General features: G+C 39.6%; 1 protein-coding gene across 2 annotated transcripts in view; it reads right to left on the bottom strand.

Annotated features, from left to right (window-relative positions):
- MOCOS (molybdenum cofactor sulfurase) overlaps positions 1-14,753 on the bottom strand; it is a 387,414-nt gene that overhangs the window by 49,784 nt on the left and 322,877 nt on the right. For both annotated transcript variants that reach the window (XM_045006427.1, XM_045006428.1), the window contains exons 7-8: positions 5,280-5,396; positions 1,982-2,410 (exon numbers count right to left, since the gene is read on the bottom strand). In XM_045006427.1, coding sequence (XP_044862362.1) covers positions 1,982-2,410; positions 5,280-5,396 — 546 coding nt within the window. The remainder of the gene's footprint in view (positions 1-1,981; positions 2,411-5,279; positions 5,397-14,753) is intronic.

The raw sequence follows: 14,753 nt of genomic DNA, 5'->3' as shown, positions 1-14,753 counted from the left end.
CAGACCCCATCTCTGCTGACATGTATAAGAAATGGACCTATTAATGCTGGCCAGTTTGAGAAACAGGTGAGGATAGCTGAAACTTAGATATATATATAAACTCCAATATCTTAATTGTGTATCCATGTTGTTGCCCAGATTCTCAAAGGTATTTAAATGGGAGGTAGATGTCTAAATACCTCAGAGGATCTGGGCCTGTGTCTATTTGTGTTTGTACAGTGCTTAGCACACTGGACCTGATGCTGATTGAGCCTCTGTCCACAGCTTCAATGCAAGTGTCAAATACTAAACAACTATAAATTACATTTCTAGTACTATTAAAAGCTGACTGTAAATCTGGGAGGTTGGATGGCCATCTGTCTTGGATGGTTTAGACACAATAAATCCTGAATTAGACTAGATGACCTTTGCAGTCCCGTCTAACCCTATGATTCTATGGAAAGGCTAACAAAATTTCACAATCTACTGCAATTTCTCCAGCTAACTTAGATATGTTTAGTCTATAAGCATATACAGTAGGTGCTGCACCACATGGGTAAATCGTGAAGGCCGGGTATCATGAGAGTGCAAAGAACCTTGGCAGCAATCACATAGCTGTTGCTCAGGGGAGTGCAAGGTTTGAGTGAGTTTAACACCCGCTGCGATGCTAGCCTCCCCAAAGTGGACTTGAAGGGAAGATAGCTGGCCCTGCTTGTGTGGGAGAAATCATAATGCACCCTTTCACTCCGAGATACATCCTGCCTGTGCCTGGATACACAGCATCCAAATCCTCTAGCAGAGACTTACTGTGGCACAACTCTCCTGACAGCAGTCTATGGCTTAAAGCCACAATTTAACCCTATGCATGCCTGTGTGGTGTATGGATGTCTATGCAGCAGTAAAACATTTTGGCAGGAGTGAGCTTTTATAATACAACTCAAAAAACTGCAGCAGTTGAATTAAGGTTGAAACATTCTTTTATAAAATGCAGAGTGTACTTGGCTTTTGTAGACAGCAAATTAAAGTTTGTTTTTGTATTTTCCTAGGCTGTGCCTCTGAATTAAGGGCAGTGTTCATCATACGCAAACCCAAGGCATTTTATATGTTTATATAAAAATTGACTTCCATGGTCATACTTCATTATATTTTGTTTTAAGCTCCCTCATATTTTAAAAATATGATTATCGTATTGTTTGAGAAGCTATATTTTAAACACAGGTGATTTGTCACCAAGCTTGACCCCAATTTCCACTCAGATGTGAGATAGTGACCCACACTGGTAAGTTTCCATAAGGAAAGTTATACCATTATTGACATTCATTAAATTGCTCCACAGCACAGTGCGAAGCAAAGTCAGATTCTAGGTCAATGTGCAGCGCATACACCTATTTCATCATGCATTATTTAAAAAAAAAAAGTCGCAGCTAAGGTGACCATATTATTAACTTGGCAAAAAAGCAATTAAAATCTTCAAAGAGTGAACTTTCAAATAGGGCTGCAACACTTAAATGTCATATTTCTGTTGCAAATGTATTTTTAATGATAACATTTCTTTGTAATGTAAATCAGCCTCCTCTCAATTATAACATGTTAATCAAGTTATTTCTCAATTGCTGCACACCCATCAATGCTTGCAGTCCATCACGTGTCATTTAGTATAAGCATACTAATTACTTGCTTATAATTTATTCAAGTTTTTGGGAATCCAAACTATTAATTCTGATATATATTACATGCAGATTTTCTGGAGGGGGGGGTTAGAAAAATGTAATAAATTTGCATTCCATGACTTCAGTCTAATTGAATTTCCCTCAAAAACTAAATATCCAAGTGTTCAGGAAATTTACAGTACAATTTTGAGAAAGTGAGCACCACTCCTCGAAATAAGATTAATACTCACCTGCTGTTGCCTTATACTTAACACAGAATATTCCTGAGAAGCTAAGGGGAAAAAATGGGGGACGGCTCAAATGAATCTCTAAAATTAATTTTAAATAGATACCTCAAATGCAGAACAAGATTTGATTGGGTAGAGGTAAATGTTGGTGACAGTGATTGGCTTGCTCCCACTTCTGTATACTGGTATAGCACTCTCAGAAACAGCCCTGCTAGTCTCAGGTGTCTTCAATGCTGCAGATGAATTATTCCAATGTCCCGTGTCTGAGATGATAGTTTTCAGAGAGTATTTCTTTGCATTGTTATTGGCAGTATGGTCATTCTGTATTGGAAATTCGACAGACTGTGTAATAGTTTCTCTTGTGGTGGTTTGGGAGGGAAACTTGCAGTCCGATTTAGATAGTCTGGTTGCTATGATGAACTTTAGAAAGGTTTGTGCATCTTCAAAAGTAGACATGTAGCCAAATGATATTCTCACGGACCCAGTGGGACGTCCATCAATTATATCTATGTCATCTCCACAGACATGGCCAGCCTACATTGAAATAAAAAGAAAAGCAATGAGCTATTTGAACCAACTTTTCATTTTTTCCCCTTCTTGTTTTACAACTTTATACTCCATTTTGCTATCTCAAAACAGAAAAATCCTTTCCAAAAACAGCATAATGAATACATGAATAGATTAGGAAAGTGGAGAAAATCTTTTCACCTGTCTCATTTGCTACACATAATATCTATCTGTTCATCTAACTAAGGTACTTATATGTCCCCAAATACCATATAGGTAAGAACCTTGTGTGCAGACATACAGACACAAGCATGATCAACCCATACCATGTTTTCCCAGAGCTCAGACATCAGCATTGCTATGAAATTGCGGGGCTGTATCTAATATCATATGACCAACATGCAAAACACTCTAGAGAACCCCAGGGGTGTGTGAGAAAGAACAAGATGGTGAAGAGCTTTTAGTTTGGCTGAATGAACAATCCAATTTAATCTTACTGATTTATTGCTTAATGTTCAGTCAAAATTAAACAATGTGAACTCCTATAGGGGGAAAATAGTTCATTTGGGTCACATTACAGCCGTCAGTTACAAATCTAGAGAATCACAATTTAAATCAACGAAGTTACTCTGGATTTACATTGGTGTGATTGAAGTTTGAATCTTGCCTTTTGGTTATATTTTTTATTTCTTATATAAATGTTTCATGTGTAGTACATAGCAATCTATAAAATACTAACAATATTAGAAGATGACCAGTTTTCATGAAGTTTAATGGTAGAACACATTTGAACGATCTTTAAGTTGTGTTCCCATATCACATAATAGGAGCTTTGGTGGCACTTTCACCATTTCCATGCCTGCCATGAAATCATGATTTACATAGGACCCTACATCTAATTGCAGCATCTATGTATTTTCAGTATGTATCTAGATGTCTGAATGTAATGATGAAGAAGCTACTATATCAATATGGTCATACATTTTTTTATCTTTTGAAAAATGTCCTTAGTAAGCTTTTGGGCTTGTTCCCTGCTAATTCATTGTAATATCAGACTATGACATGTTTACAACGGTGAAGTCCCTCGTGGTTTTTTGTAACATATGCTGCATACTACCCAAATCTTTGGAATGACAATCAGCAGAAAATAGGTCACAAGAGCGCAGCTAGCAAGTTGAAGTTTGTTCATACTTTGGCAACTTAAAGTTTAAGTTGTTCTCTACCTAACGTACCTCTAATCTCCATAGACATGTCATATGCACATATCTTTTTAAACTGTCATCATCCTCTCAATGTTAGACTACTTTCATATTGTTTTTCCCCCATCTAATTTTTGTCTCTTTTAGACTATGCATCCAATGGGGAAAGACTAAGGGCAGGTATACACTTAAAATGCTGCACCACTGTAGTGCTTAAATTAAGCCGCTTCTAAATTAAGAGCTTCTCCCATCGGTTTAGTTAATCCACCTCCCTGAAAAGGCGATAGATATGTCGACAGGAGATGCTCTCCTGGTGACATAGTGCTGTCTACACGGGGGATTAGGTCGATAAAACTACATCACTCAGGGATGTGGATTTTTCACACCCCTAAGCAACACAGTTATACCAATATAGGTCAATAGTGTAGACTTGGCCTAAGGCTGTCTCTATGCTGCCACTTTCAGTGCTAAAACTTTAGTTGTTCAGGGGTGTGAAAAAACACCCCCCTGAGCGACAAAAGTTTTAGCACTGAAAAGAGCCAGTATAGATCACTGCTCGTTCGGGGTGGGTTTTTTTAAATTTTATTTTCTTTATTTTATTATTGCCGGAAGAGCTCTCCTGCAGTGATAAAGCGAGTCTATGCTGCCCATATCACAGTGCTGCCGTGGCTGCGCTGTAACATGGGCAGTGTAGATATACCCTAAGTCTTTATTTCTTCAACACTGACAAGCACAATTAGGACCCTTTTAATAATAATATAATAAACACAAAATGTTCACTAGAACTGGTCAGGAACTACAATTTCCATCATGTGGAAAATTTTGAGATTTCATTTTTTTTCCATTCTGAATCAGGGGAATAAAAAAGTCAAAATTTCAAAATTTCCAGTGAAACAAAAATTCAGAAGTCTTTTGTTTCAATAATGTTGAAACATCTTGTTCTGATAATGTCATTAGGATTAATTTATTTTCAGCTTTTAACAGTACATGGTATATATTGTATATAAATATGACATAATATTACAATTAATATTTTAATGTTTTAATACAATATTAAAGTCAAAATGAAATGGATCGAAATGAAACCATTAGAATGAAACATTTTCAAATGTTTTGACTTTTTCCCCCATCAAAATCAAAATCCTATGAAACATTTTGATTTCAACTAAACCACATTTTTTGACAGTCAAAAAATTTTCAACCAGCTCGAATGAAGCGGGTGCTATTAAATGAAGGTTCCTTCAGTAGTAGTGTGTTAAACTGAAGTCTAATGGAGAACAATACAAACCTGCCACCATTATATAAATTGCCTCCCTCCCAAATCTAAAACCTATGCCCCGTGATATATGAGGTATATACATGCTTTAAACCAGTAGTTCTCAAACTTTTGTACTGGTGACCCCTTTCACATAGGAAGTCTCTGAGTGTGACCCCCCTTATAAATTAAAAACACTTTTTTATATATTTAACACCATTATAAATGCTGGAGGCAAAGCAGGGTTTGGGGTGGAGGCTGACAGCTCGTGATCCCCCATGTAATAACCTCATGACCCCCTGAGGGGTCCCGACCCCCAGTTTGAGAATCCCTGCTTTAAACCCATGTTTAACTATACTCAGTTTTTATTCTTCCCTTCAACCCTCTCATTATTCAATCATTCAAGTGATTTTACTTGGCCTCGACAGGATTTGGTACTGACCTGAAGGTTCCTTTTGACATCCTCATTGCTGAGGCTCAAATGCTGCTGGCAGGCGCCAGTGTTACAGAAACATCCTGTACGAACATGTATGTTGTAGAGACTGGCAATCTTGTCCACCTTACAGATTCAGCAGGACAAATAACAAAAGAATGAAAGAGATAATATTAAATAGACTATGTTATAAATAAAGGCTGCTTGAAGTAAGTTATTTCGCTAAATTATTAGCAGTTTGGTTGTTGGAGCAGTTGTATTTTCACATACACTATGAGGAAAACAGGTATTCTTCAGTATTATTTTCAGATGAAGTAAAACAACAAAGAAGGAAGAATAGAGAGAAATAAGCAGTGATCCTGCAAATGCTTGCACATGTGCTTAACTTTAAACAACACAAGGAGAAGCCCATTGAAATCAGTTAGGCTAATCACATGCTTAGAGTTAAGTACATATGTAAGTGTTTACAGGGTCAGTGTTTAGTCTGTAACATTCTTCATCGGAATGGAAACAAAGCAGCAACTGCTCTGCTTGGAGGGGGGTGGGATCGCCTCTTCAATTAAATATGCAGTATCTAGCACAGTGATTCTCAAACTTTTTGTATTGAAAGGGTGACTCCTTTCACACAGCAAGTCTCTGAGTGCGACCCTCTCCCCCACTATAAATTAAAAAAAGGGCGGCGGGATTTAATTTAATTTTAATTTAACAGGGGCTCAGGCTGTCAGTCCCATGCTAACTTGTGACCCCCAGGTAATAACCTTGTGACCCCCAGTTTGAGAACCCCTGATCTAGCATAACCTGGTCCTTGCCTGGGGTTTCTATATACTACCACAATCCAAATAACAACAACAACATCTTTCCTTTGCATATCTATATACTCCATGGTATAAGGGAAACTGTCAGTGCAGGAAATTATTGAAACCAATTAAATTTCTGCAGGCTTGATGGATGAGGCCATAAGTAAGCAATAGCATGCGACAGGGCAGGCACTAGTCTGGAAGGACAGGAATAGAGAGACCTCTTTGAATGTTCCACACATGACCACTTTGTTCACCATCTAGGCTGACCCACTTACCTTCCCTGATGTTATGCTTTTATGTCTCTGAATATTTCTAAAACTGCCAGTTAAAGAAAAAAAACACTGAATAATTAATGGACACAAATACAATAATTAATGGATGAATCATTGGGATGAATAAATTATGTGAATATGAGAGAAAGAGACAAAATGAACATGTGAGTGTGCAGGGGGGATGAGAGATCATGTCTGTCCGTACAACAGAAAGAATCTCACACAATGAAGAGACCTGGGGCAGAAGACGGGGGGATATATTTTTAGGGACTCCCAGTACTCCGATCAAAGCAGAAAGAAGAAAGACCATTTGAGAAACATTATGGCTCCCAAAACTCTCCAAGTAAATGGATTTTAGCAAGAGATAACAAGGGCTGTAACGACAATATGGTATACGTGATTATTGCAGGAGTATGGGAACCAGGGTCCTGGGCGGGTAGGTCTAGCTCAACACTGCCGCCTGTGCTGCTGCCTTATATGAAAGTCTTTACTTGCTCCAATCACACCTCCCATGTGCAGTGCAATATAGTATAATCGCCTTATTTATATGGGCTCTGTAGTAGAGGAAGTAAGGGTGGAGCAGTTAAATTAAGGGACTGGCTTAAGTTTTATTCCTGACTTTGCAGATTCCTGCCTGCATGATCTTGGCCATGTAACTCAACATCTCTTCAGTTTACCCATTTAATACACAATAAAAGTTCTTGTGGAGCTTGATCATGTGAGTTGCTGAGCAACCTCAACTTCCACTGTCTCCAATACTTCTGTGATCAGCATGTTGCAGGATCAAGCCCTACATCTGAACCTAGTGCAGGAATTAATTCAGTCTGTGTTGATCTTTAGACCTGCGGAAAGCAATTCTAATAGTATTTGGTGCACACAAAGCATCTGGAGCACTTTTAAGTGTGGGCACAAAGGTTTTTACACAAGAATGCTTGGGAAATATAAATGTAAGACACCTGTGTAAAGTGAGTGTGCAGCAAGTGTAAAACACAATCAAGCCACTGGGAATGGTTCTACACCCACGTGGCACAGCTGTATTTACCCAAAACTCAAGACAGTGAAAAATCTGGCTCCTTAAATTGTCTGTTAAAATAACAGAGTTGATTTAAATTAATGGTCCTGGTCTCCAAATCACAGTTAATTACCCAGGACACAAAGAATAACCATGAAACTAATCATGCATTCAATTTCAGTGCATAGAAGGTGAACTCACATGCTTTGTTGCATTTACAAGGGCAAAAAATGCATCCTATTTGTCTCTGTTTACATTATATGTATTATTTGGGGGTGACATATTTGATCCAGGGCATATTCTTCAATTTCTACCAACGTACACAAGTATGACTGTCTCTGTATCACTAACATTAAGGCAAGGAGTACACTTTTCAAAAGCACCTAAGTAACATAGGAACCTAAGACCCATTGATTGTAGATCAACGCTAGATATGGCAGAGGTTGACCTCAGTGAGATTCCACATGGGAGCTAGTTGAGCCTGTTATCCAGGCCCTAAAACACCAAAAATATCATAGATAAAAACAGTCAAAGAAAATGTAGGCAAAAGCGATGTATGTACACAGCCAGGATATTGTTATGCAGTCTATCTTTATGTTGGTACAGCAATGGGACCCCACTCCTGATTGAGGCCTCTGGTTGCTATCATGATGTAACTATTGAATAATTATACCTAAGTATATTCTCATTAATTACCAGAGGAGTTGCATTATTAGAAATAAAATATATATCCTTCAATTTACTGTACTCTATTAGTGATTGGAAAAGACTGCAGGTGCTGTATCCTCTTGTCTGTCCTGGTTAAGCATTTGTCCTTGATAGAAGCACTAATTAAAAGCATTATATTTGTACTTTAAAAAAAAAAAAAGATGGAGAGTTGTAATCATGGTTGTCAACTTCTGCAACGAACTCTGAATGGGTGAATCCCTGCACCTCGTGCAGGGAATCTGTTCTCAAGAAGCTCATTGCAGGCTCATGGTCTTAGCTCCCAATCCTGCAAATTCTTGTGCACGTGCTTACTCATGTCTGTATTCCTATTGACTTCAAAGGGACTCCTCACAGGAATGAAGTTACTCCCGGCAGTGTGAGTACTCGCAGGATCAGGTCCTTAGTGTTAGTGTAGACTGCACTAAAACAGGTCACAGTGAAAACAGTGAGGTGCTGCTCCCACTGCTTCCTGACCGTGCCTTAGTGTTCTTTTGAAGTTTTCCAAAACCCACTGCTTCTGTGCAATAAGTTATCAGAGACCATTGCAATTGAAACACATTAGAAAAACAATATTATGGCACAGGCCGAAACTGCAGCATTGCAGAAAACAAATCAGCATGTTTGTGCTTAAACTGGTTCTGTCCTCTTGCTTCAATTATGAATTGTTCAGTTCTCTAATGTAAATACAATCAAAAGCACAACAGATCCTGATTAACAAGTGCAATGGAGAATCAGACCCAACATCTCTATTTATGATTAGTGCATCTGTGCAGTATTCAAAGCATGTTTCTAAGAATCAAAGTTATAGTAAAAGGCATCTGCTGAGAAAGACTGTTGTGGTGTCATTTAACTTTGTTTTGTCAGAAGGCTTCTATCTGGGACAGTGACATTATCTTGCGTTATTTTCTCATTTGGATGAGAAAAGTTGTCATCCTGACATAACAAGGTTTGTCATCGTTCTAGCGACTCATGGGTGGATACATCATTCGGTTAATGATGACAAGCAGGGCAAAAATCATGACAGTTATTTCACTGCTGAAGTTGTTCAGCATTCGGTTTGGTTTGTTCAGTATATCAAAAGCCTTAATCCAAAATTTATAATCTTTCTCAAATAATAACCCCTTTCACTTTGTTTGCTTTTAAAATTACAGGATGTTTAAAGACTGAGTTGCCATGTCCTGAGTTCAGGAAATGTTTAGCAACTAGATTCTCTCTTCTTCTTCTTCTCCTTTTTTTGTTTGTTTTGTTCTTGTCAGATAAATCATCATTATTCATTAATGCAAAACCTGGACTTTTGTTCCATATAAGCATATGTCAGAATTCCAGAGAAAAACACTGTGACGTAAGACAAAACCCTTCTCAGATAACACTTTTATATGATCGGTTTATGTTCGTTTTTAGATTAGACCAGCCCAAGGATTATTGGCAGAGAAAAAAAGAACAAATTAAAGCAAGAGAATGAATTATTTTTAAGCCGAGAAAGATCAGTTAAGCATAACCTTTTGTATGAACTCTAGAGAGCTCCATTACCAATCTATGCAAAGCATAAACTCACATGGGAATCCTACAAGTAACTCTTACTGATATGAAGTGTTCCTCCCATTGCCATTGATTGGACTACTTGAATGAGTAAAGATTGCAGGATGCAATGCTATTGTAGCAGTATCAGTCTCGAGATATTAGAGACCAGTTGTGGGAGGTAATATCTTATTCTGGACCAACTTCTGTTGGTGAGAGAGACAAGCTTTTGAGCTTACATAGAACTGAAGAAGAGCTTGATGTAAGCTCAAAAGCTTGTCTCTCTCACTAACAGAAGTTGGTCCAATAAAAGATATTACCTAAAGTTGCCAACCCTCCTGGATTGCCTGGGAGTCTCCTGGAATCAGACTCAATCTCCTGCAGGCTACTGAAGCTGATCTGGGAGATTTTAGGCTGCTAAAATCTGGCAATGCTCCCTACCTGCCCTGGCTCCATGCAGCTCCTGGAAGTGACCAGCATGTCCGGCTCCTAGGCGCAGGGGCACCCAGAGGGTCTCTGCGTGCTGCCCCCAGTCCGAGCACTGACTCTGCAGCTCCCATTGGCTAGGAACTGCAGCCAATGGGAGCTGCGGGTGCAGTGCCTGTGGGCAGAGGCAGCATGCAGAGCCGCCTGGCTGCTCCTGAGCCTAGGAGCTGGATATGCCGTTTGTTTCCTGCGAGCCGCCCGAGGTAAGCACCATCTGGCTGGAGCCCACACCCCTCATCCCCTTCCGCACCCCAACCCCCTACCCCAGCCCTGAGCTCCCTCCCGTACCCAAACTGCCTTCCAGAGTCCACACCCCGAACCTCCTCCTGCACTCCAACCCCCTGCCCCAGGTTCAGCCCGGAGCCCGCTCCCACACTCTGAACCCCTTGGCCCCACCCCCAAGCCCAGAGCCCGCACTCCTCCTGCACCTCAATCCCCTGCCTCAGCCCAGTGAAAGTGAATGAGGGTGGGGGAGAGCAAGCGATGGAAGGAGTGTGGATGGAGCCAGTGTGGGTGGAGCCACGGAGAAGGGGTGGGGCTCCAGGGAGGGGCAGGGCAGAGGGTGGGGCAAGGGTGTTTGTGTGATTAGACAGTTGGTAACCATAATATTACCTCACCTACCCTGTGTCTCTAAAGATTGCAGGACCCAACCTATGTTCTTTGGACAAATGCTTGATTTTCACTTGGACATATACTGTTAGGTCCTGTTGCTCAGCTTCACCCTGGAAATATGCTACTTAGGGAGTTAATTTAATCTCTTTCTGTGGTGTTAGCATACAGAAAAATAAATAGAATATAAACCATCTGTTAAAGTCTGTTTTGATGAAAAAAGCCTTCAATAATACACATTCTGAAAACTGCCATAAGGAGCAATAAGAAGTATAGACCTATGGGTTGCAAAGTGCAGCAGAGTGTTTGCAGCTCAGCACGTAACAACACAGGCTGTTGTTTAGGAGCCAGGGATATGTTCATCAATAAGGGCATGGAAGCGTGAAAAAGTGCTAATGGCAGGTACACAACTTTAGGTACTCAGACCATCAGTTTTGGTATTTCCCTGGGTTTAGAACTAGGGTGACCTGGTCTTTTGTAAACTTGATTTTTTACAATTTAATTGCAAACTAATAGACCTTACAGCATTTTTATTGATTTTACACTGAATGTACATGGTAATTAAGACACTATGAAGACCTGGAGTCCTTTCTATCAGCTAACCCTTAGTAGTCAGTGCTATTTCTGAAGCAGTTTACTGTGAGCCTAAACCTGCAGGATGCCAGGCATTTCCTGGATGAGATTGAGCACCCTCATAGCCCTCCTGAATTTAATGAGAGCAGAGGACACTCATTGCTTTGCAAGGCTGGGGCCTTTGTGCTTTAACAGAGAGAGGTGAACTAGCTAGAAAACAGACATCCATTTTATACTAAGATCACACAGTTAAAACTTCATTTTTTTTTCAGAGGTAATTTCTGCACAGTCAGCGCGCCTGCTCCTCCTTCCTTTTAATGATGCCATTTTGCTTTGATGTCTGAGCATTTATTTATTTTTTTTAATACCACTTTATTTGTTGCTTACTGCTAGGGTTGCAAATGTTGGTTAGACATATTCCTGGAGGTTTCATCACATGACATAATCTTTAATTAAAGATTAACCTTCAATTTCTTGAGACTCCAGGACAATCCTGGAGGGTTGGCAACCCTATATTACTACTGTACTTTAACTATTTAGTGTCTGGAGCATCTAAGTTGAGAGCGATTCATGAATAATAACTACAATAATAATAATGTTTAATCCAAATATAAATCCTCCTCCATATTCTAGAGTGCTATTGATATGCTTGAGAGTAATACCACTACTGTAAGCAGATTTGAAATATGTGGTAATTAAGATTTATAGATACCATATGGTTTTGCATGACTTTAAATAACTAAAAACAGAAGGCACCCACTTCTATAGATTCCTTTAAAAATCTCATTTTAAATCATAGGACCCATAACTCAAACAAGCACTCCTTACTCATATGAGTTGTTCTATTACCGTCAACAGAATTACTCACATGAGCAGAAATTGTCAGATTGGGCCCTTAATCTTGGCAGTTTTATAAATTCATATGAACAGGACAGAAAAAAACATCCAGTTCAAGAAGCCTCGTCACAACAGTATTTATTCTCTTGGAAGAATGGCAGTCTGGATTTCTACTCGGTTCTTAGACTGTGACCAAACTTCAGAGCACAGTGTTTCTGGAGTAGGTTTGTCAGATGGATTTGCTCATCACAAGAATTTCACTGCACACTACTGATGGCTGGTTATAAAGCTGACTTTGTGACACTTCTCCAAATCAGCTGGTAAATTAATTCACTGATTTATTGCATGAAATTGGAGAGAAAGTAAGCTAGCTCTTTTTGTCACCCAGCTTTTGATTGTGAAATGTTGCGGCTGCCAATGATGCATGCTTAATCTTGTTTAATGTAATTTAATCCAGAAATAGGTCTGAAGAGAAAATCAGCACTTGTTTCCAAATCATTATTTAGAAGAAAAAAAATGACATCTTTGTTCAGTTACTAAGACATAAAATCAGTTTAACCAGATCGTTTCCTGCAAAATTATATTTTTCGTACAAAACATATACATTCCCTCCGGAGGCGCTAATTTCTAGTCAGGACAGAGGCCATATTGTCTAAAGGTCTGATTGTCTTCTGCCTTGCATCTTCTGTAGTCATTTACTTGTGTATAAACTAATTGCAAAGTGGGTGTAAAATACTCCCAGATCAGAATGCTAGCAGTTTACACCCACTCAGCACTTACTTTGCTCCAGTAAAATGAAAATGAATACACTGGGTACAAAGCAGTGGAGTGTCAGACCTTAAATGTATATTGGAACTGCACATTGGTACATACATCAATTCAAAAATGCCTAATACTAATACATTACCATTCCCACTGTCAATGCATCCAATTTGTCTACTTGCTTTAGGCCTGGTCTACTACTAAAAATTAGATGCACCTAGCTAGGTGGCTCAGGGCAGTGAAAAATTTCATGCCAGTAGTGCCGTAATTAGGTTGACCTAACCCCCATGTAGACATGGCTAGGTTGATGGCTTGGTGGATGGACTGTTGAGCTACCATCTCTCAGAGAGATGGATTAACTAAACACCTTCTGTCGAAATAGGAAGCATCTACACTGTAGCAGTAGCTGCACTGATGTAGGGTAGACCTGTCCTTAGAGATGGGCATGATCTGGTACTGAACTCTTCTAAACCTCATGGTTTAAGCAGGATTTTGTTTGGGGTCGGTTGCTAATTGGTTTGAAATTCTATGTTAAATCTGGTGACAGGTTTTAGAGGGGTAGCTATGTTAGTCTGTATCAGCAAAAATAATGAGGAGTCCTTGTGGCACCTTAGAGATTAACAAATTTATTTGGGCATAAGCTTTCATGGGCTATAACCCACTTCATCAGATGCCTGGAGTGAAAAATACAGTAGGAAGGTATAAATATACAGCACATGAAAAGATGGGTGATGCCTTACCAAGTGTGTGTGTGTGGCGGGGGTCAGTGCTAATGAGGCCAATTCAATTAGGGTGGATGTGGCCCATTCCCAACAGTTGACAAGAAGGTGAGTATCAACAGAGGGAAAATTTCTTTTTTGTAGTAACCCTGCCACTCCCACAGACCTTGGGAGACAGGCCAGTCTTCACTTACAGACAGCCCCCCAAACTGAAGCAAATACTCACCAGTAACTAAACACAACAGAAACACTAACCCAGGAACCAATCCCTGCAACAAACCCCATTGCCAACTCTTTCCGCATATCTATGACACCATCATAGGACCTAACCACATCAGCCACACCATCACGGGCTCGTTCACCTGCACATCTACCAATGTGATATGTGCCAGCAATGCCCCTCTGCCATGTACATTGGCCAAACCGGACAGTCTCTACACAAAAGAATAAATGGACACAAATCCGACATCAGGAATTGTAACATTAAAAAACCAGTAGGAGAGCACTTCAGTCTCCCTGGACACTCAATAAAAAGACTTAAAATGGCCATTCTTCAACAAAAAAAACTTCAAAAACAGACTTCAATGAGAAATTGAAGAGCTGGAATTAATTTGCAAACTTGACACCATCAAATTAGGCCTGAATAAAGACTGGGAGTGGCTGGGTCACTACATAAAGTAATTTTCCCTCTGTTGATACTCACACCTTCTTGTCAACTGTTGGGAATGGGCCATATCCATCCTGACTGAACTGGCACTGACCTCCCACTTGGTAAGGCAATTCCCATCTTTTCATGTGATGTATATTTATACCTGCCTACTGTATTTTTCACTCCATACATCTGATGAAGTGGGTTATAGCCCATGAAAGCTTATGCCCAAATACATTTGTTAGTCTCTAAGGTGGCACAAGGACTCCTCGTTTTTATGTTAAATCTGTACCTGAGCTGTTTTCATTAGGAAGTGTGATGAATATGGGGGAATCAGGCACATGCAGCACAAGGATGTGTTTACTGGTTGCTCATAAATGTATTCATTATTGTTGGACTGAAGATCTAAGTGAAGATCAATAATGTTGAAATTTTTACTGTTGGGGAAAAATGTCAGCCAGAGAAATGGATGAAGTGCCAGGTGTCTAGCAGATGAAAAGACCCTTTGTGGAACTTCTGCAAAAAGGCAGCTCACTTG

Source organism: Mauremys mutica, chromosome 2 (assembly GCF_020497125.1).
Source record: "Mauremys mutica isolate MM-2020 ecotype Southern chromosome 2, ASM2049712v1, whole genome shotgun sequence".
Taxonomy (NCBI): Eukaryota; Metazoa; Chordata; order Testudines; family Geoemydidae; genus Mauremys; species Mauremys mutica.
Note: the sequence above shows the minus strand (reverse complement) of the source record. Positions and strands in the feature narration are given on the sequence as shown.